At 42.7% G+C, this 17,756-nt stretch overlaps 1 protein-coding gene across 1 annotated transcript in view; it reads right to left on the reverse strand.

The window, feature by feature from the left end:
• Nucleotides 1-17,536, reverse strand: part of LOC124776506 (allergen Cr-PI-like) — a 45,660-nt gene extending 28,124 nt beyond the window's left edge. Inside the window, exons 1-3 of the mRNA XM_047251529.1 lie at nt 17,360-17,536; nt 12,992-13,122; nt 12,529-12,687 (exon numbers count right to left, since the gene is read on the reverse strand). Of these exons, the coding sequence (XP_047107485.1) occupies nt 12,529-12,687; nt 12,992-13,122; nt 17,360-17,528 (459 nt within the window). The 5' untranslated portion in view covers nt 17,529-17,536. The remainder of the gene's footprint in view (nt 1-12,528; nt 12,688-12,991; nt 13,123-17,359) is intronic.
• Between the last annotated feature and the right edge of the window lie 220 nt (nt 17,537-17,756).

Here is a 17,756-nt window from a genome sequence, read left to right on the forward strand (position 1 = left end):
AAAGACCCTATAGGATTCTGTCATATTCTGTACACAATTTGCAGCAGAGTTAGCTCATATTTTAATAACAGGTCACACTCATCTACAAGATACAATCTCGAAAAGAAATCTGTATGGTGTGAAAATTGGCAACTAACTCTAAGTAATGAAAAGTGTGAGGTCATCCACATAAGTGCTAAAACGAATCAGTTAAACTTCTGTTACGCGATAAATCAATCAAATCTAAACGCAATAAATTCAACTAAATACCAAAGAGTTACAATTACTAACTACTTAAATTGGACAGAACACGTAGAAAATGTTGTGGAGAAGCGAATCACAGACTGCGATTTATTATCACAACATTCAGAAGATGCAACAGATCTACTGCGGAGACCGCTGAGGTCATCGGTTCCTAAGCATATACACTATTTAATCTAACTTAAACTAAGTTAAGCTATGCTTTCTTACGCTATGGTTCCTCCCGAGGGAAGACTCAACCCTCCTACAGGGGGAGCCGCACGAACCGTGACAAGGCGGCCTAGACCAGGCGGCTACCCCGTGCGGCAACACTTAGAAGATGCAACAGATCTATAAAAGAGACTGCCTACACTACTCTTCTACGTCCTCTTTTGGAGTACTGCTGTGCGGTGTCGGATCTTTACGAGATACCATTGACGGAGTACATCAGGAAGTTCAGAGAATAGTAGCACGTTTTGCACTGTCGAGAAATAGGGGAGAGAGTGTCACGAACATGATAGAGGGTTTGGGGTGGACATCATTGAAACAAAGGTGTTTCTCGTTGAGGTGGATCTTCCTACGAAATTTCAATCACCAACTTTCTCCTCCAAATGCGTAAATATTTTGTTAACGGCGACCTATATAGGGAGAAACGACCATCATAATAAAATGAAGGAAATCTGAGTTCGCACGGGAAAATACGGATGTTCGTTTTTCCCGCGCGCCGTTCGAGAGTGGAATAATAGAGAATTATTGTGAAGGTGGTTCGATGAATTCTCTGCCAGCCACTTAAGTGTGATTTGCAGAGTATCCATGTAGATGTAGATGAGGAAGGATAACAGAAGTCATCCGTAAAATTACCGTCCACACTCTTTGACGTCCATCTGTAGTAGAGCCATAGACAATTTTCAGAGCTCAAAACAAATGAGGCATTTCCGATTGAATGAACTTCTGGACAACAACAATCACAGACCTCTAAACCATCGATCATGCGAAATGCAACTTGTGCACTTCTCACTCCCCACTGTGGAGACCATGGATCACTGAAAACAGGTATAGACGCTGTATTTCTTGAGTTCCGAAGATCATTTGCATTCGTAGCACACCAACGTTTACTAAGTGCAGCTATATAGGGTATCGGACAAGATTTGTGACTGGGTTGAGAATTTATTGATAGGGAGGAAGCAGCCCGTTATGTTGGAGCGAGAGTCAACGACAAATGCAGAAGTAACTTTAGGCGTGGCCCAGGGAAGTGTGTTAGGAGCCTTGTTGCTCAAGTTGGATATTAATGGCTTGGCACACAATATTAACAGTATCCAGCCATTTCCGGTTTGTCTTCCTATGGATCTTGTCCTAAAGACTTAAAATTTAAGGCTTGTTTTGGTTTACTCGAAACTGGCACTCTTTGTAGATGTTCTAAATAGCTTTGACGATTGGACATCATCTTCTCATTTATAGCATACGAGATTTCATTTTTGTCGCTTGGATTCTACTTTCTTGCTTTTTAGTAATTGTCCAGATTTCGCTTCCAAATAGCAAAGAGAGAGTGGCCATTGCCTTGTAAAACAGGACTTCTATCTCTTTCCTCACTTTATTTCTAAATGTTCTATTGATTGTTCCATAAATCATTTGATATTTTTGCCATTTCTTGTCAAGTTCACTCTGGTTGTTGTTGTGGTCTTCAGCCCAAAGACTGGTGTGATGCAGTTCTCCACGCTACTCTATCCTTTGCAAGCCTCTTCATCTCCGAGTAACTGCTGCAACCTACATCCTTCTGAATCTGCTTAGTGTATTCATCTCTGGCTCACCCTCTACGATTTTTACCCTACACGCTTCCCTCCAATACTAAATTGCTGATCTCTTGATTTCTCAGAAGGTGTCCTACCAACCGATCCCTTCTTATAATCAAGTTGTGCCACAAATTTATATTCTTCCCAGTTCTATTCAGTACCTCATAATTAGTTACGTCATCTACACAACTAATCTTCAGCATTCTTCTGTAGCACTACGTTTCGAAAGCTTATAGTCCATGTTTCACTTCCATACATAGCTACACTCCATACAAACACTTTCAGAAACGACTTCCTAACACTTAAATTTATTGTAGGTATTAACAAACTTCTCTTCCTCATAAACGCTTTCCTTGCCACTGCCAGTCTACATCTTATATCTTCTCTGCTCTGGCAGTCATCAGTTACTTTGGTGCCAAATAGAAAAATTCATCTACTAATTTAAGTCATTCCCATCTGATTCTCTCAGCATCACCTGATTTGATTAGACTACTTTCCATTACTCTCGTTTTGCTTTTGTTGATGTTCATATTACATCCCCCTATCAAGACACTGTCCATTCCGTTCATTTGCTCTTCCAGGTCCTTTGCTGTCTCTGACAAAATTGCAGTGTCATCGGCACACCTCAAAGTTTCTCTATCTTCTCCACGGATTTTACTTCCTACTCCAAATTTTTCTTTTGTTTCCTTTACTGCTTGCTCAATATACAAACTGAACGACATCGAGGATGTGCTACAAACCTGTTTCACTCCTTTCTCAACCACTGATTCCCTTTCATGCTCTCGACTCCTATAAATGCCGTCTGGTTTCTGTACGAATTGTAAATAGCCTTTCGCTCCCTGTATTTTATCTCTTCAGAATTTGAAAGAGAGTATTCAGTTAACATTGTCAAAAGCTTTCTCTAAGTTTACAAATGCTAGAAACGTAGATTTGCCTTTCCTTAATCTATCTCCTAAGATATGTCGTAGGGTCAGTATTGTCTCACGTGGTCCAATATTTCTACGGAATCCAAACTGATCATCCACGTGGTCGGCTTCTACCAGCTTTTCCATTCTTCTGCAAAGAATTCAGGTTATTATTTTGCAGCCGTGACTTATTAAACTGATAGTTCGGTAATTTTCGCACCTGTCAACATCTGTTTTCTTTAGGATTGTAATTATTATGCTCTTTTTGAAGTCTGAGGGTATTTCGCCTATCTCATACATCTTGCTTACCAGGTGATACAGTTTTGCCATGGCTGGCTCTCACGAGGCTATCAGTAGTTATAATGGAAAGTTGTCTAATCCTGGGGCCTAGTTTCGACTTAGGTCTTTCAGTGCTCTGTCAAATTCTTCACGCAGTATCATATCTCCCACCTTACCTTCATCTCCATCCTCTTCCATTTCCATAACATTGCCCTCAAGTACATCGCCCTTGTATAGACCCACTATATACCCCTCCTACCTTTCGCCTTTCCCTTCTTTGCTTAGGACTCGTTTACTATCTGATCTCTCGATATTCCCACAGGTGGTTCTCTTTTCTCCAAAGGTCTCTTTAATTTTTCTGCAGGCGGCATCTGTCTTACCCCTAGTGATATATACTTCTACATCCTTAAATTTGACCTCTACGTATGCTTTCCTTTTCGCCTGCTTCATTTACTGCATATTTTATATTTCCTCCTTTCATCAAATAAATTCAATATCTCCTGTGTTTCCCATGGACTTCTGCTAGCCCTCGTCTTTTTACCTACTTGATCCTCTGCTGCCCTCACTATTCCATCTCTCAAAAGCTAGCCATTCTTCTTCTACAGTATTCTTTTTACCTGTTCTTGTCAATCGTTCCCTAATGCTCCATCTGAAACTCTCTACAACCTGTACTTCTTTCAATTTACCGAAGTCCCATCTTGTTAAATCCCTACCTTTCTGCAGTTTCTTCAGTTTTAATCTACAGTTCATAACCAATAAATTCATGTCGGAGTCCACCTCTGCCCCTGGAAACGTCTTACAATTTTAAATCTTGTTCCTAAATCTCTGTCTTACCATTATTTAATCGATGTGAAACATTCCGGTGTCTCCAAGTCTTGATTGATTGATTCTTAAACCAAGTGTTGGCTTGGCGATGATTAAGTTATGCTCTGTGCAAAATTATCTCGGCTGCTTCACTTTCATTCTATACCCCCCCCCCCCAGGTTCATATTCACCAAATAGTTTTCCTTCTTTTACTTTACCTACTGTCTGTTATCTCATCATACAGTTCTTCAATCTCTTCATCGTCTGCGGAGCTAGTTGACATATAATATCGTACAACTGGTGATGGTAGCTTATTGTATTTCCAAGGTAACTGAAATGACTAATTTGTTCAATTGTTTTATTTCCTATTATGGTCTTAATTCTCAGCGCTATTGGCCCTTTGAAAGCCATCACTCCTGTTTTTCGAATGGATATTTTCATGTTATAGACTTTACAAATTTGTTTCAATTTATAGATGGATCTCGCTATCCTGAACAACTGCAAGGTCGCCTACGAAAACCATAATATTAAAAAGAAATACGTTATGCGGTAATTCCAACCTCGGATTAATTTGTTGTTTCAATGTTGTACGAGTTCTGATAACAAAAAGCTACGAGATGTCATCTGAAAAATTGAGGAGATGTATTGTATTGAGGCTGTTCATTTGTCCTTTTTAATATAAATTTCTTTTTATTAGCCTAGATAGCAATTTTTTATAATGATTTGACCGGTTTTGATTGTGTTATCAGTAATCTTCAGATCTTAAAATTATCGCGTAGCTCGTCATAAGTTGTGCAGTCGAAAATTCATTCATTAAAACGCCTCATCCTTTTACAGACTGAGCTTCTATGGGTGTGCAGACCGTCTCCACGGTCTTGTGGTTTGCGCCGCTGGTTACTAACGCTGAGGTTCTGCACTAGATTTATAGTAACTGTGTCAGAAATTATTGTAACGAGGAGGTCTGGAACGGGATCAGCCCATTCGGGTGAGGCCTAATAAGAAGCTGCTTGATAGAAAAAAGTATCAAAAATGAAGAACGCGCCTCCCAAGTGGTGTCAAATCTAAACACTTGCACCAGACTGGAAGCAGAACGACATTTTCTCTTATATTATGGCTGAGAACGTGCACCATCTCTCTACGAGTAACGACGAGTAGTCAGTAAAGCCTGTTCACGACGTTGTTGACGCAAATTGTTGTGAAGGAGTTCGACTCGGACTTATTTTTCCGCTTCTGGACCTAATCTTCGTCAGTGGTTGGAGAAGGCGTGATGGTGAAAAGTGCCCCGTTCGTCGGTCTTAGCGCAGATGTCGTGAGATGACCTTCGAAAACCTCTCTCTACTTTATCATAAGGTGACTACATCCGTCGCAAGGGGCCTTTGAACTCATTTACTGTAACACCTCTAGTCACAGTATTTATTTTTTTGCTCACATCTAGGGTCCAGCATTTCGTGCAGTTTCTAACATGCCATGATTCGGTCTGCAGATATAGACCGCGGTTGTGCTGGTCGCAGACTGTCAGCAGAACGCCTGTGTGGCAATACACCCGGTGCTTTTATGTGGAGCTGGTAGCCCAGTGGAGTGCCATCATTGACGACTAGCCGCCATTAACCAGTAAGCATAGAGATGGCGCGAAAAACCTAATTTTCGTATCAAACGGAAACCAATCGCTACTTGAACAGCTGGCAATGCATACTGAAGCATTAGCGTTATGAAATGAGTAATACAAGGTGTAGCAAAATGTACAGTCTAAATTGCAGGACGCATTCCTCACACGTAGACGAAGAAATTATGTCTTATGAACATGGGTCTAGAAACGCTTTGTTTCCCTGTTACAACTCATTTTCTCCAATTCATTAATCATTCATGAACACAACACACCAGCATACCACAAGCAGCTCTTTCTCAAATGAGATGTTCCATATGCACTCCACGAGCATACATTCAAGCATCAACACGCCTTGTTAGTGAATATCGGATGCGCTGGTGTCTCCCTGAAATATTGCTTATAGTTTCACAGCCTCCCATAATACAGGCACGGAGACTCTGAAAACATTTTGTACTACGGAACTTTCAAATGCCCCCACAAGTAAACGGTCAGTGGGTTTAGGTTCAAATGGCTCTGGTTTAGGTTCAAATGGCTCTGAGCACTATGGGACTTAACATCTGAGGTCATCAGTCCCCTAGAACTTTGAACTACTTAAACCTAACTAACCTAAGGACATCACACACATCCATGCCCGAGTCAGGATTCGAACCTGCGACCGTAGCGGTCGCACGGTTCCAGACTGTAGCGACTAGAACCGCTCGGTCACTCCGGCCGGCAGTGGGTTTAGGTCTGGAGAGCGTGGAGGCTAGGCCATTGGCCCATCTCTACCTATCCGTCAGTAACGAAATTTCTGCCGGTACAAGCTAATCCATACATAAAATGGGCATCTGCCAGGTCTGCATTTGTGTACACTACCATTGCACGAGCCAAGTCTGTGATTAACTCTACGCTGTAACCTATGTGCTTGAAACGGTCGTACTGATTGCTGGAATAGTTGATGTTACTAGTAAATAATCAATGACGTACGTCGCATAGCGACAGGTACATCTAAAACAAACCACTGGTGTTGCACAACGTAACCAGACGTCGCCGAGAGTGCATGTTCCCCATGATTCTAACGTTCTGGTCGTGTGTGTTTCTCATGATTAACGTGTAGATGAAATTGAATTGTAACATGAAAACAGAGCGTTCCCAGACCCATGTTCATATAACATAATTTCTTCGTCTACGTATGAGGTATGTGTCCTGTCATTTGTGCCGTGGATTTTTGTTACACCGTGTGTAATTTGAATCCTAAATCCAAAACAAAGGGTTAAATCTGTTAAGCTGATCATAACCAACCAGACGCTATGTTTTTATAAATGTAATAATATACAATATATTCAATAATATACAATGTATACTAGAACTAAGCGGGAACAATAAGAATGGAGACGATATTTCAGTGCCTGTGTTGTTGAGAAGTGCGATGTAATGTTCATTCGGACACGCATGCATATCCGAAGAACAATGACTCGCACTTTTAAACAACACAGGCACTGAAATATCCTATTTATCTGCCGACACCGGGCAAGCATTAACGTTCCGAAACATTCAGTTCCTCGACAATAGAAATCCGAGCCTTGGTCACGGATCTTTTGGAGAACCGCTGTGTGAACGTTGTCATTCATGAAGAAGTTTTTCCCTAGATCAGATGCGGTAAATAGGTGCTCTTACAAAACCCCTGTCACATGGCCCGCAGTAGCGCAACATTCCACGAAAATTTAATTTCTTCTTGATCATTTTATACTATTAGATGGAGGGGTAAGGTATAGGGAAAGACGGGAAATATACAATATGTGAAAGAGCCAAGAAGGAATAATAAGAGTGGACGACCAAGTACGAAGTGTTTGTATTGAAAAGGGTGTAAGACAGGGAAATTGTCCATCGCCCCCTGTACATCGAAGACGAAATGATGGGAATAAAAGAAAGGTTCAAGAGGGGGTTGAAATTCAAGGTGAAAGGATATCAGTGATACTATTTGCTGATGATAATGCTGTCCTGAGTGATAGTGATGATGTGCTAATGAAAAATGTAATGAGTACAGAATATGGACTGAGAGAAAATTGAAGAAAGACGAAAGTAATGAGAAGTAGCAAAAGTGAGAACATTGAGAAGCTTAACATCAGCATTGATGGTCACGAAGTAGGTGAAGTTAATGAATTCTACGATGTAGGTAGCAAAACAACCAACGATGGACGGAGCAAGGCGAACATCAAAAGCATATTAGCACTGGAAAAAGGTCATTCCTGGGCAAGAGAATTCTACTAGTATGAAACACAGACCTTAGTCTGTGGAAGAAATGTCTGAGAATGTACTTTTGGAGAGCAGCAAAGTACGGCAGTGAGACATGGGTTGTGGGAAAACCGGAAGAGACTCGAAGTAGTTGAGATGTGGTGCTACAGAATAATGTTGAAACTTAGGTGGACTGATAAAGTAAGGAATGAGGAGGTTCTACGCAGAATCGGTGAGGAAAGGAATATATGGAATACACTGACAAGGAGAATGGACAGAATGATAGGACATCAAAGAATAACTTCCATGGTACTAGAGGGAGCTACAGAGGGTACAAATTGGAGAGGAAGACAGAGATTGGAATACATCCAGAAAATAATTGAGGCTCTAGATTGGAAGTGCTGCTCTGAGATGAAGAGGTTGACACAGGAGAGGAAATCGTAGTGGGCCGCATCGAACCAGTCGGAAGACCGATGATACACAAAAAAAAAGAAGATTGGGGACTCAAGTGATTGGTATGAGTAGTAAACACAGCGTTTCGTGTGATGTACTAAATGCCTTATCCAGAAATAATGTTGAGTGGTTAGAGGACCCACTGAAGCGGGTATCGTTTTAGATCTCATGACTACGAACAGGCCCGAACTTTTCTTTTCAAATAACGTAGAGAAGGGAGTTAGTGATCATACGGCCGGTTAACATCACTGAATACGTCAGTAGGAAAGTTCAGAAAGGTAGGAAAATATTCCCGCTTAGTAAATGCGACAAGATACAGATTTCTGTCTACCTCATCTATCATAATCAGGCAATCGCCTGAGTATAAATGGACAAAATTCGAGAGTGTTGAACATCACGCCTTAAACCGACAGGTGAGAAAGGTGAGAAGCATTTGATAGTTGAGAAAAATCCTTCGGATTTAACAGCCATATAGGAAAGTAACGTCGAAAACAGAGAGAAATTCACCACCTAACCAAAGCGTTTCGACAAAGAGAAACCAAGCTACTCGGTAAACATAGAGAATTTCAAGACAAGACCTAAACGTTTTTGACAAAGAGAATGTGATCGAAACCAAAATGAGTGTTAAGAGAATAATGCGTAAAGGGTTCAACGAAATGGAGTATAAAATTCTAAGCACCTATCTGATACAAAATCCTTTGCAGTTGCTGTTTTAATTTATGACAGCGAATGCAGCACAGTCATCTCACCAGTTAATCACGGACCATACTGACAGCAAAAACGAAAGATGATAGAGAGCTGAAATCCTAAATTTCGTGCTGCTAATCTGCTTAACTGAGGAAATTCGTAGAGCGATTACTCCTTAAAATCGTCGCACTAACAGCAGAATGGCAGATATCGAATTAAGTGGCATGAGAATACAAAATCAGCTAAAATTGGTCGAAGGAGATAAGACTGTTGCTCATGATGGGATTCCTGTACGATTCTAGATAATGTGAAACAGCTTTCCCCGTTTCTAAAAGTAGTCTGTTGTAAGACACTGGAAAAATTAAATGTTCCAGGTGATTAGTATAAGTGCAGGTCTTCTTAAGAGAAGGGCGGACGAACAACTGTAAACATCTCTAGGCCTGTATCGCCAACCTCAACCTATTGCAGAATTTTGGAACACGTTTTGTGTGTTGTGGCCTACCTGGACAACAAAAATCTCTATGGGAATCAACACGTGTCTACATCTACATCTACATGGTTACTCTGCAATTCACACTTAAGTGCCTGGCATAGAGTTCATCGAATCATTTTCATACTGCTTCTCTACCATTCCACTCTCGAATGGCGCGTGGGAAAAAAGGACACAATTTTTCCATTCGAGCTCTGATTTCTCTTATTTTATTCTGATGATCATTTCTCCCTACGTAGGTGAGTGTCAACAAAATATTTCTGCATTCGAAAGAGAAAGTTGGTGATTGAAATTTCTTAAATAGACTGCCACCCCAACTCGCGTATCATATCAGTGACACTCTCACTCCTATTGCGCGATAACAAGAAACGACCTGCCCTTCTTTGCACATTTTCGATATCCTCCGTCAATCCTACCTGATAAAGATCCCACACCGCGCAGCAATATTCCAGCAGAGGACGTCAAGTGTAATGTAGGCTGTTTCTTTAGTGGGTCTGTCGACTCTTCTAAGTGTTCTGCCAACACAGCGCAGTCTTTGTTTCGCCTTCTCCACAATATTATCTGTTTGGTATTTCCTATTTAAGTTGCTCGTAATTGTAATTCCTAGGTATTTAGTCGAATTGACAGCCCTTAGACTTGTGCGAATTGTCGTATACCCAGAATTTATCGGAATTATTTTAGTACCCATGCGGATGACCTCGCAATTTTCTTTGTTTAGTGCCAATTGCCACTTTTCGTACCATACAGAGATTCTCTCTAGATCATTTTGTAATTGGAATTGATGGTCTGATGATTTTACTAGATGGTAAATTACTGCGTCATCTGCAAACGGTCTAAGAGGGCTGTTCAGATTATCACCTAGATCATTTATGTAAATCAGGAACAGCAGAGGGCCTATGACACTACCTTGCGGAACTCCAGATATCACTTCTGTTGTACTCCATGATTTACCGTCTATGACTAGGAACTGTGACCTCTCTGAGAGGAAATCACGAATCCAGTCACACAACTGAGACGATACTCCATATGCACGCAATTTGGTTCATAGTCGCATGTGAAGAACAGTCTCGAAAGGTTTCTGGAAATTTAGGAATATGGAATCGATCTAAGATCCCTTGTCGACATCACTCATTACTTAGTGGGAATAAAGACCTATCTGTGTTGCACAAGAACGATATTTTTTGAATCCATGTTGGTTATGTATCAGTAAGTCACTTTCTTCAAGGTGATTTATAATGTTCGAATACAGTATATTCTCCAAAATACTACTGCAAATTGAGGTCAGTGATATGCGTTTGTAATTCAATGGGTTACACCTGTTTCCTCTCTTGAATATTGGTGTGACCTGTGCTAATTTCCAGTTTTTAGGAACAGACCTTTTGTCAAGTGAGCGGATGTATATGATTGCTAAGAAAGGCGCTATTGTGTCTGCATACTCTGAAAGGAACCTTATTGGTATACCATCTGGACCGGAAGACTTGCCTTTCTTAAGTGATTTGAGTTGTTTCGCAACACCTAAGATACCTACTTTTATGTCACTCATGCTAACAGCAGTTCTGGCTTGGAATTCTGGAATATTTACTTCGTCTTCTTTCCTGAAGGAATTACAGAAAAGTGTATTTAGTAACTCCGCTTTAGTGGCACCATAATCGGTGACATTTCCATCGCCATGGCGCGGTGACGGTATAGGCTGTTTTTTTTCCACTGGTACACTTTATATACGACGAGAATCTCTTTGAGGTTTCTACCACATTTTGAGTCAATGTTATGCAAACAACGATCGTGTGGAAAACAGCTTACTCTATTCATCCACGGGAGCAAGATGATAGGTGACGCTGGCACCAAGGTTCATCCTGTGTTGCTTAACTTTCGGAAAACTTTCAATACAGTTCCCCGTTGTAGCCTAATGAACAAAAAGCAAGGGTGCAGAATATCAGACCACGTTGGTGGCTGAGTTGGACCATAAAATGAATGTAGCATGTCGTTCTTAGGGGAAAGATAATCGGATGTAAAAGCAACTTCGTGCGAACACAAATGATAACGTTGTTAGACTGTTCGCGAATAGTGCTGTCTGTACTGAGAAGATCTCCAGAGGATTAATTCTTAGTAAATGGATTCACGTTTAATCTTCGATAGAAGCAAATTTAAAGTATTACGCCAAAATAGGCGGAATTATCAGTTATTTTTCGATTAAGCGATTGTCAAAAAGTCACTAAAACAGTTATAGCCATTAAATATCCAAGAGTACGTATGTGGAGCGATTTAAAATGGAAGGAACACATAAAAACAATCGTAAGACAGATGCGATTCATGGTAAAAATTCTCAGGAAGTGGACTATACTCATGAATATTATAGCTTGCAAAATGTACTTTCGATAACTACTTGAATATTGCTCCTCAGAATGAGACCCTTACAGTGTGGAACTGATAAATGAAATATAGGAAATCCAAAGAAGAGCAGCGTGTTTTGTCATGGGTTCGTTAAATAAGTGCGGAAGCGTGACGGAGGTTCGCACTCAATCCCAGTGACAGGCGCTGTGCGAGAGCGTTATGTCTCACGGCGTGATTTGCTGTTAAAATAGCGAGTGGTAGCTTCGCTAGAAGGGTCGACTAATATATTGTTTCGTCTTATATGTATATGTCTTACGGAAAGACCATGAATGTAAAATTAGAGAGATTTGGGGTCATACGGAAACTAACCAACTGTTGTTCTTCTCACGCACGATTCACGACTGGAACAAGAAAAGGGAACTTCTCATAGTGTATACCGAGCTACAGAACTGAGTACTTCTCTGAGATAAAGTCAGGAGTTCCGACATCCAAGAAAATTCATGTTATTGGACACACATCTAATGAAATAAGATGCTAAACGTTGGAGACAATTGTTTACACAGCATGATGAGTGCACTCAGAACAAGCAACGGAAACAGAGCTTTACACCGAGCATAATTAAACACTCTCTGGTATGTTAGCCCTGACTTACCCTTCCACACATTCTACCAGTTACGTGTTTGGCGAGTCCTGATACCTTTCTCAGTCTCATTTACACTATATTATTTCATAGTGTAGATTCCCTCTTACCTTCCAAAAAGTTTCGAAGTCGGTGGCAGAATGAAGAAGTTTGTACAGCTGCTTCATCTGCCAGAAGTGTGCCATATACGTCATGCTGAAGTCCTTGTTTCTCTCCAGGAACACGTGATGGTCGTACAAGTACATGAAGCGTTCCAGCATGGTGGGATCCTGAAACGGTCAGACCCGTAACCTTACACATTTCTGCTTTAGGGTTTCTCAGTAAGTAGTGTGTTCCGTTATTGCTAAGTTGGTTCAAATGGCTCTGAGCACTATGGGACTCAACTGCTGTGGTCATCAGTCCCCTAGAACTTAGAACTACGTAAACCTAACTAACCTAAGGACATCACACACACCCATGCCCGAGGCAGGATTCGAACCTGCGACCGCAGCAGCAGCGCGGCTCCGGACCGGAGCGCCTAGAACCGCACGGCCACCCCGGCCGGCTATTGCTAAGTACAACTGATATGCGTACCTTGAATTTGTCCTTCATGGATTCCCATTTAAATGCCTTCAACACTTCATCGTGTTCTGGGATCAATACCGGCTGCTGAATCTTGGCAAAGAGCCTCAGAACCTCCAACTGATGATGGGCGAAGTCGGCACCTGTTGAAAATACAGAAACAGTAGATGTAAGATGGAGTTAGTGTTCTAATTACTAACCGTATAGGTCCCATTAGGTAGCAGTTCAGAGAAAAATTTCGTATTTCGATAGATTTAGCGTTGAGCATTTCATGAAACGTACTTAGGTTTAAATTGAAACAAACTTATCTCTTTTTAGAGGCTAGGAAAGACCCACAATTTTGATTAGAAACGCTTTTCAATATTAATGCATTGTATGAAGAAGGAGTCTGATGTAAAGTTAATGAAGTATTTATTATTTCAAAAATAATCGCCATAATCGTCAATATATGTGTCCCACTATCAGATAAGACGGTCATGGAAAAATGTTTGCGACTCCCTATTGAACCATGATGGTAACACGGCATGCGTTTCTTCTCCAAAGCGAATCGATGGCACTAACGTCTTTCTTCAGAGCGCCAAAAATACGGAAATCGATGAGGAGAGATCGGGACGGTATGGGAGATGTATAAGGGCTCCCAGATAGACTTTTGCATCCTAGTCGGAGCAACCAGTGGCAGCATGTTGTTGTTGTGGTCTTCAGTCCTGAGACTGGCTTGATGCAGCTCACCATGCTACTCTATCCTGTGCAAGTTTATTCATCTCCCAGTACCTACCGCAACCTACATCCTTCTGAATCTGCTTAGTGTATTCATCTCTTCGTCTCCTTCTACGATTTTTACCCGCCACGCTGCCCTCCAATACTAAATTAGTGATCCCTTGATGCTTCAGAACATGTCCTATCAACCGATACCTTCTTCTAGTCAATTTGTACCACAAACACATCTTCTCCCCAATTCTATTCAACACCTCCTCATTAGTTATGTGATGTACCCACCTAATCTTCAGCATTCTTCTGTAGCACCACATTTCGAAAGCTTCTATTCTCTTAATGTAGGTTAATTATTACAAAGAAGAAAACAGCAACTATCCACTATTAACACTGCTGTTTATTTAGGTAAATTGCGCAGTTACCGGTTTCGAACTGGCAAGTTCATCATCAGACGGCTGTTCACATGATTTTCAAGATACACTTTACATTATCGTCCGTTTCCGATTTTTATTATTCCACTGTGGCGAAGTATTTTTGGTGTGTTGTTGCCCTACGGAAGGAAAAAAGTGTTAGAAGCGCCCTATGTGAAAATAACTAACCTCCAAACGTTGAAATACACCGAAAATAAATACTTGAGGTTAAGTGGTTATGGTACTTACGCCGAAAATTCCGCGCGATTTTATTGCGAAGTTGCAATTCAGAGGCGGGGTACTAGATTTATTACCAGTGGTTTCGAATAACAAGCAAGTGTTTGGAGACTCTTCGGAAACACAAATAGGAATCCATGGAGCGAAGATGGCGTTCTTTTTGAAGAACATTACTGAGGAAATTTAAAGAACCGGAATTTTAAGCTGACTACAGACTGATTCTACTGCCGCGAACGTATACTTCGCTTAAGTACTACTAAGATACCAAAGCTATTCTGAAAGAAAGGTCCTGTGAAAATCAAAAAAGTTTTATTTGCAACAGCTACCTTCCAGCTACTTTTCTATACAGTGGGCGCTCCGACTTAGAAATCTGTCGCAACGTTGTACCAACGTTCCAATATCCCAGTCATAGAAGGCAGCCGCCTGTGTTTTCCGCCAATTCTATTGTAAGGTGGCGGATTTTAGCACCTTACATGATATGTATTCAGAAAATAATATATGACAAATAACGCGCGGATAGAGATAGCCATTTGAGAGAACGATACTAATGTCAACATATCAAGGTCAATACTGGTACGTAAGATTTTAGAACCGTGCATATTATCATTGGGAAAGCAGTTTGGAGGGACACAGGAAAGAGTTGTTTGTGATGTCGAACAAGCGAGGTGGCCGGCAGCTGGTCGATGCTGCACACGGCGGCTGCTTTGTCGGTTGAGCGGCACTTGTGACCACAGGGGGTATTGGGCGAGCCTGAGACCTCACAGGTGGAAGAAGAGAGAGAGGGCGTAAGTGCGAGACACAGAGAGACTGTTTCCCGCCTTTGAGGCTAACGGGTCGCAAATACGGCGCGCCCATGAAAGGCGGGAGATTCGTGCGAAATTTTACTCCCCATTGGCCAAAAAGCGTAGGAAAACATGTGAGAGGAACGGAAAAGTTTGATGGCAACAAGAACCGCGCAAAAATTCAGAGTCCTGACTGGCCAAATAAAACGCGTATGGATACATGTGCGAGGAACCGCACAGTTTGGCGGCAACAAGATCGGGACTCTGGTGTCGGCGGTGGTGCGAGGCGGTCGCTGAGGGTCCTCTCCGCAAGAGCTCTCACCGGGGAAATGCGGCATCACGCTGGTGCCTGGGACGACTGTCGTAATCTACGTGCTGAATTATGGTGATATTAGAGCAAACATCTGGCAAAGTAGGGCACTGTAACTGAAACTGCGTATGCGTTTCACTAGCTCTTAGCTTGAGTTCTCTGATTCCGTGTCCGTCTAGGTGGAACTTCAGTAAAACCACTTGCGTGGCCAGTATTAACCTACTAAGTTAGGGAAAGGGACGATTAGGGATAGAGTCTCCATTCTGCCAATGGTGGGATAGTTAGTTTAGGGACTTAATTTGATTGTAATGTTTCAGGTTAGGAATATTGCTCATCCTGTTTTTAATGAGTAAAAGTAAGATTTAATAACAGACCATAATCAAAGCATTGTCATTTCTGTAGGTAGCAAACTACTGATTGAATAAGGGTTTTATTAATAAAATATATCATCATATTAAAACGATGCAAACGATACAGGGGGTATATTCGCACATTGAAACAGAGCCGAGGTCAGGTAGTAGTAATAAACCAAGAAGTTTCATATTCATTATATCCCCGGACGTTGCACTATAAACTAGTCTACAACTCAATGTCTGTGCCAAAATGTTGTGACCGAGCGAGGTGGCGCAGTGGTTAGCACACTGGACTCGCATTCGGGAGGACGACGGTTCAATCCCGTCTCCGGCCATCCTGATTTAGGTTTTCCGTGATTTCCCTAAATCGTTTCAGGCAAATGCCGGGATGGTTCATTTGAAAGGGCACGGCCGATTTCCTTCCCAATCCTTCCCTAACCCGAGCTTGCGCTCCGTCTCTAATGACCTCGTTGTCGACGGGACGTTAAACACTAACCACCACCACCACCAAAATGTTGTCTTCATAGCCAGCGGTTCACTTCAGCAGAGATTAAACTCAGGGGGAACCAATTACGAGCTGTATTGTAGGTGATGAAACAGTTCCCACTGAATGCAGGGGCTGCTCCTGCCGAGGGCGGCCGAGAACTGTCATGAAGAACCAAACACATGAGAGTTATGTTATGTGGGCTGTATAATAACAGGCGAAATCCCTCACCAGACCCTCATACTATGCGGGAACAACTGTTTTCTGGGTGCTCAAAAGATGGTTCAAATGACTCTGAGCACTATGGGACTTAACTGCTGTGGTCATCAGTCTCCTAGAACTTAGAACTACTTAAACGTAACTGCCGGCCGCGGTGGCCGTGCGGTTCTGTCGCTGCAGTCCGGAACCGTGGGACTGCTACGGTCACAGGTTCGAATCCTGCCTCGGGCACGGGTGTGTGTGATGTCCTTAGGTTAGTTAGGTTTAAGTAGTTCTAAGTTCTAGGGGACTTCTGACATAAGATGTTGAGTCCCATAGTGCTCAGAGCCGTTTGAACCATTAAACGCAACTAACCTAAGGATTCGATCCTGCGACCGTAGCCGTCACGCGGCTCCAGACTGTAGCACCTAGAACCACACGGCCACTCCGGCCGGCTGTGGGTGCTCATTCATAACTGAAAAGAGCGACATGATGCGATCGAAGGGGATATTAGGGCACTACCCAACACATCTGTGTAAAGCTTCATGGGATTTCGCGCCCAGTCAAGCCTTACTTTCCAAATAGCCCTCGTGAAGACAAGCTAAATAAGGAGTCGTACGGAGGCATATATACAGTCGTATTACCTCGCTGTGTTTGCGAGTAGAGTACGAAAGGAAATAATTAGTAGTGGTACATGGTACCCTCTGCCGTGCACCGTACGGTGGCCTGCGGAGTTTGTATGTAGGTTTAAAATAAGCGAAACCTAGACTGCAGAGCGCTCCGCGGCCCAATCTGTTCACCCTGGCGGACGGGCGCGGCCGGCCGGTTCGTTAGACCAGTGGAGTTGCGAGTGTGAGCCTTCAGAGGCAGTGACCGCGAGAGAGGCGGCACTCACCGTCCGTGGAGCCGCCGAGGGCGGCGGCGGAGGCGCAGGCGAAGAGAGCAGACAGCAGGAGCGTCGACCACATGCCGGCAGCTGGCGGCTGGTGCTGGGCCTGCAGTGGGCTACCTCGCCCCGCCTTAAGTACTCTGTGAGTCCCCGCAGATAACCGTCGGCGCGTCATCGCCCGGCCTGCCGTGGACCCGTGCGCGCGCACCGCTCCTGGAAACCGGTCCCTGTCGCTCGTGCCCTGACCTTCATCCCCTCCCCCCCCCCCCCCCCCCAAGCTGTGAGAGATCATGACTGGAGAAGGTGGCGCGCTGGTGGCTGGCAGGCCGCAGCCCTATACTTCAAGAAGTACGGCGACTAGCCACTTTTTATGTTGGGCGTTCGGAAATTCCCGTTACTGATA

Source organism: Schistocerca piceifrons, chromosome 2 (assembly GCF_021461385.2).
Source record: "Schistocerca piceifrons isolate TAMUIC-IGC-003096 chromosome 2, iqSchPice1.1, whole genome shotgun sequence".
NCBI lineage: Eukaryota > Metazoa > Arthropoda > Insecta > Orthoptera > Acrididae > Schistocerca > Schistocerca piceifrons.